General features: G+C 39.2%; 1 protein-coding gene across 1 annotated transcript; it reads right to left on the reverse strand.

Moving 5' to 3' along the window:
* Positions 1-7645: 7645 nt before the first annotated feature.
* CMTM3 (CKLF-like MARVEL transmembrane domain containing 3) lies at positions 7646-10875 on the reverse strand (the record flags this gene model as incomplete). The annotated part of the gene is made up of 3 exons (XM_009700234.1): positions 7646-7674; positions 9380-9497; positions 10780-10875. Coding segments are annotated over 3 exons (243 nt in total), but the record flags the coding sequence as incomplete, so codon positions are not given.
* Positions 10876-11810: the final 935 nt, after the last annotated feature.

Here is an 11810-nt window from a genome sequence, read left to right on the forward strand (position 1 = left end):
TTACCTTGATTGACATATTTATAACATAGAGCTTTGTGTTTACTATGAAGGTTTTATCTGTATACCGTGGACTTCATGGGTAAAATTTTAAAAAGCCAGTTAACATATATGGAAGGATATGGAAACTATCTTCATGAATTCAGAATGAGGACATAGGAGCATTTTAAAAAGCAATAGCCAGATTGTATTAGCGGAGTATCTGGTGTTTTTCTTATTTTTTGATCGGGGCTGGTCCCTACAGCTATTTTAATAACATCTGGATGTGAGTAACAGAATGAAATATGACCATCTGCCTCTTCTGACTGTCACAGACTATTGTCTAGAATATGGGAAATTTCAGGGTATTATATTTGTTTTGCTTTGGACAAATGTCTCAATAGACATATTGATTTAAAACCTTCATGCGTTTGAAAGAAAATACCCTCTCAACTCGGCTGAGTTATCACTTTTGGTAACCTGTTAATCCCAAAAGTATTAGTATCTAAATATTTTTAGTAATGTTACGTTTATCCTGATGTCTACAGGTTAAAGTGGTTCTGGCTAGCACCCTTTTATTACAACAATTGCTACCTTCATTTTTCTACTGTTTATACTTTAATCTTGAATGTTTACTGGTTTCTACTTCTCGGATATTGTGGAGGGAGAGTGTATCTTAGCACTACAGTTCATCCAGCTTTAACTCGTACATCACAGTTCTGGAGTAAGAAAATATTTTGATTTATATATTGTGGCCAATTTATTGCATTTTAAATTTATTTCTATACTTAAGACACAACATTTACGATATAATATAACGAATGACTTAGCTAATCATTGTATCTGTCTAGACTTACTCTCTTCTGTGTTAGTGTCATTTTGAAACTATTTGTATATGTTGAAGTTTGTAAGGGTTCAGGAACCCACAATAAAATACTAAAGTATGTATTTATTTCTCATTATAATGCTCAATTTTGATTTGAAAGTTGACACTTTGTATGTCTTTTCACAGAATTGTAAACAAATACTGAAAAACTGCTTCACCTAGGGTGCCTTCCATGTGTGGTATAAACATTTGTCATTCACAAAAGTGGAGATGTAAATTTATTAAACCAGTAAACACTATTTTTGTAATGGGAGTCACTAATGCATCTCTGGCTTCATTGTGCTTCGTTTCCACTAATACCAGTTTTGTGGCTACTGTAGTCATTGACTTCCTTTTGTGCACTAAATTGTAAATCTGATCTCATGGTGAATTGAAAGATTGTATCACTTTTGCTCTGCCTTCAGCTGCTACCTGAAAGATGGAGATAAAGCACTTTGCTGACCTGAGCTAGAAGGTACTCCCAAGTTTCTTTCCTTGAGACTTGTGTAAAGAGATGCTCAGTGTGGGCTATTTGTATCATCAGTGCTGATTCTGGGTCCTCTAGAAAAACGTAGCAGGCATAATCTAACCATTTTGATTCTGTTATGGTGTCCAAGGAAGGAACATCCAGGCCTGACTGAAAGACTTTATCCCTTGGGGATACAGGGCCTGTACTGACAGATTTATAATCGTGAACAGCTCAGAAGCATTCGTTGAAATGGTGGGTTAGAATTCCATCTCAGGCTGAGCAAAGGGGATGCAATTTTCCTTTTATCATACGAGCACAAGTCTGCTGTGTAATACCCTTAGTATTTTGCTTTTGAAGTAAGAAAAATTGTAATGTTTTGCCAAGGAAAATCTTACAAGCATACTCTATGTGTGAATGCAGAACCTGACTCTCTTGTCCCTACTCAGGCAAAATTCCCCATTGATTTAGGGGACTGCAGATCAGGTACCCATTTAGCACCAAATCCTGATCAAGGATTTGAAGAATATCACAAGTTAGCAAGTGTTCATATAGAGACAATTTAGAGCCTTGAAGCAATTTCACATTATTTTGGTAAGTGTTCTTCAAGTTCTCAAACTGCACACGAGGCCAGTTGATAAAATAGATGCTTTCTGTAGCGGTACCTACCAGCTGTGATCGCTGTCGTCTCACGATTGACAGCTCTAACTTACATGTGTAAGTGTAGCATCTTCCAGCTCTGTATGTGAAAGTTGTGCTGTTAATGCTTGACCAATTTCAAAGGCAAGGTAACTCTCTAAGAAAACGTAACCCCCAACATGTTTTTGCACCAGTAATGATTTTCCGATATGTTGTGTTCATCTTTTCTATTGGTGTTTATGCTAAACAAAAAACACAAGCTGAAGAGTTGTAATGTCTTGCAATACAGAAAGCAGGCTTGTTTTTAAAATCCATACTATTACAGCATAATTTAAATGGTGTATTTATCAGTTTTATATGTCATTTTGCTTTTCCAGTCTTTTGTATATGGGCACAATACTTTTTGTAAATTTTTTTTATTTAGTTGTCTTTCTGTCTTTTTTTTTTCTCTCTGATATTTGAAGATTTGAGCTCTGCGGATTTTCATGGTACTCTTCTGATCATGTCTTCATAGTGTATTTTTGTATGTAGGAAAAAAAATTTTCTAACACTTATCTTGATCAATATAGTATGGAATCATTTGTGAAGGACTTCCAGTTTAATAAATGGACATATTAAAGTACTAAAACATTGTCTTCATCTGTAAAGGCAACATATAAACTCAGTATACCAGGTGTTGTGGTTGATCAGTTGATAATCCAGTAAGTGCATTTGCTAAATACACTTCCTCTGCAGGACAACGACATAGGGGTTAAACATCAAACCAACCAAGCCTGTCTGAGTTTGTCTCTTTTTTTTTTTTTGGTGACCATGTCTCTGATAAGACAAGCTAAGAACTGCAGAATGCACGGATGGTTGAAGGAGTGTTGTGGCAAGATTTGGGAATATGGATGATGCTCTTACACATTATCCCTAAGCAGTGTTTTGTGTGCGGAGGTGGACAAAGGTGGAGGTGCGATGGAGCTTTTATAGAAGGATTCACTAAGGAGAGTCATGTGCTTGTACAACTTTTCTGCTACAGGATGGGCCAGTTGATTTTGCCTGTGTGGAGCTGTCAGCAGTAGATCCTCATCTCTTGTGATGTTACATCCATTGGACCTGCTTAGAGATCAGGTGTTAATGTAACTGATGCTGTTTCAGAAAACAAAGGGTTAAAGTGCTGGACTTAACAATATCAGCAGCAATCTGGCATTATCCATGGTGTTCCTTTAAAAAAAGAAGTTTATTCTGTCTCACTTTTAAATACTGAATCTTCCTTCAGTTTCCTGGGAAGACTATAACTGATTTCCTGTTTAATGGATCACACTAACAAAATGTGATGGACAGGATCCCAAAATACATTAAATAAAAGCACAGGTATTACCTGGCCAAAATTAATACTGGAATCACTGTTTTCTTTTTCAAGGAAATAGATTGGAAAATGGACTTCTTTTAAAAAAAAAAAAACAACCCACACTTAAATTTTCTGGGTAGCTATGTTTTACCTTCTGACCTAGAATTTTTCCAAAACCCTCAGAGTACTGTAAATTCTTCCAGTAAAGGAGGAATCTGCATTGCAATGTGTTTATTTAGATGCAGTCCTGTTTATTTAGAAGAAAAACGAGGTGGTGTCTCCATCCTGACTTTTAAACCAATACTCCATGCAAAAAGGTATCTCAAGCATCTTGTTACAAGATTCACATTCTCGGTGCTTATCTAAATTTCTTCTGTTTTCTTGATGTATTCTCTCTCTCTTTCTCTACGCTCAAAAAAAGATTAAAGGACGGCTAGGTGGAGCTGCTGCTTGTATTTTTACATATGCATGGTGATACGTATCTTGCATTTGCTCTTCAGAGGCAGTTTGTATCCTGGTCTTTGGAATGAAGGCACTTAATTTTATTATTTTTAATCTGATGAGGTTGGTTTCAAGCTGCCTGTTATAAGGTTTAGTTCAGCCTAGTAGCAATATGTATGTTTTCTCATTTATTTATGCATTTTAAAAGTGCAGGTGTCAAAAACATGTGCTGTTAGTGTTTGGTTACAAGTACATGCTCACTTAATGATACAGGCTGCTGGTCTCCTAGCAGGGGAAGATGCAGCTATAAAATTCAGGCTTAGAAATTTGCACAATGAATAATTTACCAGAGGCTTAATGAATGAAAAACATCTGCTTGGTATGCAAGAGCATTAAATTGTTTTCTGCTTCCCAACACACCAGGCTGGTGGAAGCATTTTTTTCAAATAGCACATAAGCTGAGATAAACCACTTTTCACTTATTATTTTGGAAATTAGTCAGTTCGAAATTTAAGACTTGCAGAACTTTGAACAGAATCAAATGAAAAGCACAATTAAGTGGAGTAATGGACAGAATGTTAAAAGGGCAGTTGAGCCTCTTATTTCAGTCCACATCTAAGAAGGCTGCTTGGAAGGTCTTTCAAATTCCTTAACATCACCTGTCCAAAATCACCGCACAAGACTGAACGAAGCTTCCACAGGTAAGTATAAAAGCTTTTTGATGGGAGAAGGAGGGAGAGAGACCTTCAGACAGTATGAGAACTGTATGAAGTCATTCATCTGTGATGCCAGATGATCATTTTTCCTTCGTGTTGGTTGCTTTGATTATTTTAGATCATAAGACTTCTTGCATTGTTTCTACGTAGATTTGTTCCACAGTTGGTATTGGAAGCTCTCATCACTCCTTAGGTTTGTCTACTGCTGAATGATGTTCAACAAGCACAGGAATTCAACATGGGAGTAGCTGCGCCCTAGTTGTAATGAAGGCATATATTAGTCACTACAGGTTTTGGAAATGGCTCCTGCTTGGAAGAAGAATGTATTGTGATTGAAAAGAGATGTTTGATTATGACCCTGCTGGAACACCAAAATAGGAACTTCAACAAGGCCTCCATGCTGCAGGTGTAGCCTTATGTTTGTGTTGAGAATCCTGAATTGCAGAGAAACCAGTGCTCCTGCTATTTTGATCTTGTCAGTTGAGGAAAACCAAGCAAACACAAAAGCCAAAAAACCAAGCAGACTTTTCCTCTGCCCTACACCAGACTCTGAGCTTAGTGCAACATTGCTGGCAGGAGATGAACAAAAGATTGAGTCAGGCCCCCCCTCAAATCAGAATTGGCTTTAAAGTAATTCTTTTTAATCCAATTCTATTTTCTGAAATTATATTCATAAAATACAGAAATGTATTTTATTTCAATCATGGGAACAGATCTTTTTAAATAAAAGGCTGGGATCTTACACAAGTGCTTGACCCTGGGAGCAAACTGCTTAGAAATAAATGAAATCATCAAATACTTGAATGCTAATAAGGAAATTCTCTGGACAAGCAATTCACTGCAAGGCTGCTAAAGCAGTCCTGAAGCAACTAACGAGCAGTTTTGTTTGCCTCTTCTGTTGATTTTACGAGCACTCTAACATGAAAAAATTAATGGAAAACCTTAGCAGATTTTAGGTGGGCATTGTTGTTTACAATGTTATTAGTTGCCAAGTAAGAGCACTGTATCTCCAGTGTCTACTAAATATGCTAAAACTAATTCTTGGTTTAATTTTTTCATGCTTATATGCTAAAAACGAAGTTTCTCCTGCAAGACATGTAAGCCTGAGTGATTGGTCTCCAGTGTTGGGTCCGTGCTGTTGTCCGCCTCCCCAGCACGCGGCATCCTGCCCGATGGAGTTCCTTGGAACACCACGACTCTCTCTGGTCAGAGGCAAGGCAGTAAAACCAGGTCTTAAAATAAGTAAAGACACCTGACACTTCTATTAAAAGAGGTTTAATCCAGCATGGTTTCTAAATATTAACCATGTACTAGTTTCCAACTGTGACATGCAGTACATTTTTTTAATTAAAAAAAAAGTAAGAGAAATACAAAACAATTGAATATAAAAATGAGCCCAGGTCCCCTGATGTCACAGTGCGTGCCAGTAAAACATGACAACAGAAAAGAAAGAAATGTGGAATTTCATACAGGAAAAGGTCCCAAGAGCTCTCTCTCATAATGGCAAAGATGATTTGTCACATTTAGAAGCAACCACTTGTTTGCTTTTTTCCCTCAGTGGTCTGGAAAGAGGAGCTGCAGGAGCTGCCTGTTAGACAACGCTGAATCTGGCCAGCACCTTCCCCAGCACCTGCGCGCTGTTAGGTACCGTGTTTCTGCCTGTCAGCAGCCAGCTGCTAGCAGGGAACTGGAACCCAAGCAGTAATTTTGTTCCAAAGGAAATCTGCCTTTATTGCTTTATCCCTGATTTTCATTTACTATGTTAGTACCATCTGCTCTCATTTTAATTACTTTTTGTTAAGGTCACCTGTTCTGGTACTATATTGATTTTATTTTTTTCAATGTATACAGGTTTCTTTGAAATAGACCTATCTGATGCCATACATAAGGAGCATGCCATGCTTCTTCCAAGCAGTATGCATTTATAGGTGGACACGAATATTTCAAGGTAGGTTGTGCCACCCATGAAAACACCTTCTTGTAAATTCAGAAGGCTTTTCCCCCAGGATACCAGACCACGAGATAAATCATGTCTTTCCGGGGCGGGGAGGAAAACCCAACAACCCCAAACCAAAACAAAAAACACAAACACACCAAAAAAAGAGGTCTAGGAAAATGAATTTCATTGCAGACATTCTTTAGTTTGAAGGTTGGGGTTTTTGCCCTTTCACAGTGGGAAGGATGTATTGCCCTCCAGGGGCCCAGGTATCCTGAGTTTTACAGAAACAGTTGTCTGTATTGCGAACCCAGCGGGCTAAGTCCAGCGCCGCTCGCTACTCGTGGGAAGACCAGTGTTCACAACACAGAGCACGAGATCAGACAGCGATATCTTGCACACAGGTATTGGCAGGCTTCGGTAGGCAGATACTGTTGGATGGTATTTGGCAAGCCTTCTTTACCTGTGCGTGCAAACACGTACCAGGGCTTCCATGCAAATGGTAGGAAGGGGGCTGGTAAGACGATGCCTCACCTGTTCTACCTCTATCTGTGGTGAAATGACAGAAGATGCTATGTCACCCCATCCAAGCAGCTTAAAAAAAGTGATACTGAACATTTGATGAACGAGCTACCCTGCGGCACAGTTATACTTTGAGGTTTGTTCTTGCTGGAGATTTCCAGTTGTCATTTTTTTCTTGTCACAGATAGGCAGTAGATATAAATGTATTGAAACCAACATGTTAACTATAATCCATGCTTTCAGTGCTTGAGATACTGGAATATTCAGACTTCAGATAAAGAAATACTGCTAGTTAATCAAGAAAAATGCAAATAAAGTAGAGGCATTCTGAGCCTCTTCTTTGGCACAGCACGAAGTATAAAAGCTGTAAGTGTTAAAGATAAGGCATTAGGAAAGCATATTAAAAGCTCTGCTTATACATTTAAAATACCGTGTTCCCATTTAGTCAGTACATTGTAGAGCTGAGTTAAGGAGGGGCAATGGAGAATTGAGATGTGTTGTTTGGATACAGACCTCTGTGGCAGGTTGAACTACTGTGAAATCCGTAGTTCTGAAGGACTGTCTAATGGCATTGGGAATAGTCTCCTTTTCCACATCATTGCCCTGTCTGTGCTTTGGTGATTCCATAAGCAATGAGGTGGAAAGAGGATACCAAGGCCAAAAAAAGGGAGATTATTCAATTGGCAGTGCATTCAGCAAAGAGGAAAGTGCTTGATCATCTTCCCTTCACGCTTGGTTGGTGTTCGGTTCTTCAGTCTGAGTCAGAATCAGAGTTCTCATCTGAAATTTAAAACAAGGAACAAAAGTGAAAATGAAAACTAGAAATCTCTGTGTCAGCTTTAGGTCTTGCTGAGAGAGATATGCTTCTCTTCAGCAGGTACCTGCTTCAAAGAATGTGGCATATTTAGAAAAAGACTTGTAAAATGACAGTTCTTACATGATGGAGCTTTAAATGGTGTTTCAAAGGACTTGAGAAACTCTGCTGAGAGGTACTGAGACCACTACAATGTAGATGACAGTTCAGAGGAAAGAAGTTGCAGAGACACTAGACTGACCACCAAGAGGAAGCCTGCCGAAGACATGCTTCCTGTACTAGAACATCGCTGTTTGCTGTGGGTCACGGTTACCCACTGCCAGTTAAACCTATCTGAAAGCCAGAAGCTTTAAGATGTTACGAAATCCCAACAGGCCCACAGAGGTACATCTTGCCCAAGCTCAAGACTCTGCTTGCAAGGAAGCAAGGGATTTCTGGCCTCCGCACTTGAGAGCCTCAGCGTGACCACGAGTTTGGTGCCGAGGAACAGTGCTGCAGGGCAAAGCCCTTCTGGCACGGTCAAATCGTCAACACAAAGCTGCATGACTGCATATTTGTAAGTTTATATGTTTCTCTCTCCATCTCCAGGGAAATGAGATCCAATCGTTAGCCTAATTTTGTACCCTTGTCACCTGATCTTCTGAGGTCAGTTCAGTTTGTGAGGATAAACAGTTTTTAGTCTTAACAGTCTGTTCCTATGATTTGTTCCTTTAATTCTTTTTTTCTTTGTCTCTCTGGTGTAAAGCTTGCAAAACATTTAACAGTCTACTAATATACCTAGAAAATACTGTTAGCATTACTATATACCTTCTATGTCTTGTGCATGTCTTGGGGGTTTGTTTTTGACAGGTTTTGTGGGATTTGGTTTTGTGTGGGATGGTTTTTGGGGATTTGGGGATTTTTTGTTTGCTCTGCAGTTAAAAACAGTCTTTTTCCTCTGTGTGGGTACGATGAGCAGTATCACAGGGGCATGATGCCTGATTTGGGCTCCTGGGTACTGCAAAGTAGCTACCTGTGTCCTGATTTGAGTTGGAATGGGTTTGAGATCCCAACAGTGGATCCCTCTTTTTATCTTTGTCTAAGTGGATCTGTCTGATTTGAGGTAGATTGTACCTCCTATATTAGAAAGCAATTTGGTAACAATCTTGTTAATTTTATGCTGTGTGGCCCATGATTTCAAGGCCATTTGCCCACAGATGGTCAAAGCTTGACCCTAAATAAGAGATAATCATGATAGAGAGATGATAAAGAGAAAAGCACTATTGGACATAAAAGACTGGACTAATGGATGTTAATTAAGTTATAAATAAAGTAGATGTTTGTTTTTAAAGTAAGACATTTTGATGGGAGGAAAAAAGTCTGTGCTGCACAATAATTTCTGTAATTGGATTTGGGCCTTTCAAAGTTAGATGGTGCAAAACTCTGGGAAACTTCACGTTCCTGGCTTGCTAGTTATCTTTATACAACAACTGGAATTTCAGTGATTATATATACAAGACTAAGCAGGCACATAATGCAGCATAGTTGTGGCATACAAACCCAAGGTAGCTAAGAACAGAAATTGTTCTTGCGGAGTGAGTGCTTTTGCTCCCTTGCGAAGGGTGAAATGGAGAAGAAAATCTCACCTTACAACCGTTTGCTCTTACAACCAAAACGGGGAATTTTACCTACCTTCTGACTTGTGCTCCTCAGGGGAATCAGAACTGCCTTGCTTGAGAAAAGTAACCAGGTCATTGAAGGTTATGTAGAAATCAATGGCGTACACTATCGTGGCTATAAATCCAAACACCTAAAATGGCAAAATAATACTCTCTTTAACAACAAGTCAAGTCCATCGATGACAAACCAAAATAAGCCTAACTGACACAAGAAAAATTCTTAAAGAAAACTTGGGCTTCCTTTTTTTGGCCTGTGCCTTTCTAAAAAGACATGGAAGGGAAATATCTCATGACCCACTGTCATCAACTAAATCAAAGCTAATTTGGAAGCCTGAGTAGTGATCCCTGTAGTTGCTCTATCAGATGTGTCCTTAGCCCTTCCCCAGGCTACGTCCCTCTCTGGCTCTGGGCATGTTCTGAGTGTCAGCACTGGGCTGTGGTGGGAGCTACAGGAGAACGTAACCTGCACCTCCACCTCCCAGGGCATCTCTTTGCCACCAAGAAATCACCTTGATTTCTCTGGAAATAATTTTTAACTGGTTTGCAGAGAGACGTGTCTATTGCAGAGTGAACTAGATTGAGATAAAATGATTCTGGAGTTACCTATTTAGTGTCAAAGAAGCAGAAGTGTGGCGAGAATAGGCTGGTTTTCAGTCTGAGAAGCTGGGGCAAAGGCTGTGTTGCATCACTCCGTGTCTGAACGGAGTGACAAAGATTAAAACAAGGTCTTTCTTTTGAAATTGTGTGAGTTGGGGTGGTTTGGTCAGGGTTGCTGGCTAACACTACTGGGTATTGTTCTTCCCTATCTTTTAAAATAGTTATGCAAATTTTATTTATGTTGTATACATTATTGATGCTTAGAGTCAGGTTGCAGATGGAGAGGCTGTATCTTATTTCTGAACATAAAATGCTGACAACGAAGGCTCTCTCCTGGGTAGTCCATATGCTGGAGGGTAAAATGACACTGCTCTTGTTTTAACTCATCCAAGTAAAATTAAGCAGTAGAGGCAGGAGGTTGAAATTACTTAATTTAGACTGTCCTTAGTAGTTACAGGTTTGATTTCTTTTTTATTATTGTTATTCTCTCCATTCAAGGATCTTTATGTTCTTTGCAGGAACAGAGAAGTTTATCTTCCCTCTATAGCTGATGAAATTAAAAAGCAGAATAGGTGCCTTCCCGAAATAGTACAGTTAACATTAAGCAGCACTGTTAGGATAAAAAAACTATTCATTGATTCAAACCCTATTTTTCTAAATAACTGTCAATTTCTTCCTTGCTTTACGCAAATCTAATTCTCAGTTAATTGAAGAAACTTCTGCTACTTGCAGTGGGGTCAAAACTGAATTTTTTTCTAAAGTACATCCATATGCAGTTTACCACAATACTTAAGTGGGAAGCTCACATCTACTTACTCCTGCTGCTTTAGATGCTCCGTCATTGTATTTTGAGACAGCAGCAATTGAAATGGCAAAGTAAATAATGGCAGCAGTGACGCACCGCAAGAAATCCTGTAAAATAAGCAATGTTACATTCTCAGATTAGTCATGTAGTTCCAACATACATGATTTCAGAAATGACCGCTAAAAACCTTTGTTGTTGTGTCAGTGGACTTGTCTGATGCTGGAGTGTGACTACAGCCTGGTATTTTGTAGCGGATGAATTACTCATCTGAGAAATATTTTTAAATGAGAGATGACCAGAATCTTGGCATAAGCTGCTGCTCTTACAGATGTTGGTATAAATCCTACTTTTAACATGCTTATGTAAGGCAGACCTTTCTTCAGGCTGAGGAGGGCTATCTTTCTGTGACATTTAACGGGGAACGCAGCAAGGGCTGTAATGGAAGAATCATTTGAAATGCCTTAAAAAGACTCATCTTTAAGCACAATTCCTGTGGTACCAAAGGCTATGCAGGAGCGTACCAGTGCCCGTGGGCAAGAAGCATGTGCTTGCTTCTATATAGAAACGGGTCTGTCTGTAGAAACTCCTCATTCAGGAACTCAACACTTGGTTTAGTGTTTAAAACTATGTATGTAGACTTGTAACTGCAACAGCTAGCCTGAAGTGAACGTACCCGTTGCTGTCATCGAAATACGTCCTTCTGTGGCCCAGGCTGTAGCCCTGCAGGGCAGGGGCCATGCCCTTTAATACAAGCAGTGATGTGCTGGAGCAACAGTGTCTCTGAACTGTATGTTAAGTAAAGAGCTGTGATTCCCAGGGCATGTGTAAATCATGTGAGCTGGAATAATGGTATCTGGACCTCTGTTCACAATTAGATCTGCCTTTTTAGAACAGATGGTTGAGTAAGATACTGTCTCAAAACACAAATCCTACAAGAAACTTGACTCTTCTGAAGTCAGGACGAGGTCAGTTATCTACATTCTGCGGCTGGAGTATATTATAGTAATGGACATACTAAACATACAAGTGCATTTTTTTGTCT

The sequence above is a fragment of the Cariama cristata genome, unplaced genomic scaffold (genome assembly GCF_000690535.1).
Source record: "Cariama cristata isolate BGI_N322 unplaced genomic scaffold, ASM69053v1 scaffold85, whole genome shotgun sequence".
Taxonomy (NCBI): domain Eukaryota; kingdom Metazoa; phylum Chordata; class Aves; order Cariamiformes; family Cariamidae; genus Cariama; species Cariama cristata.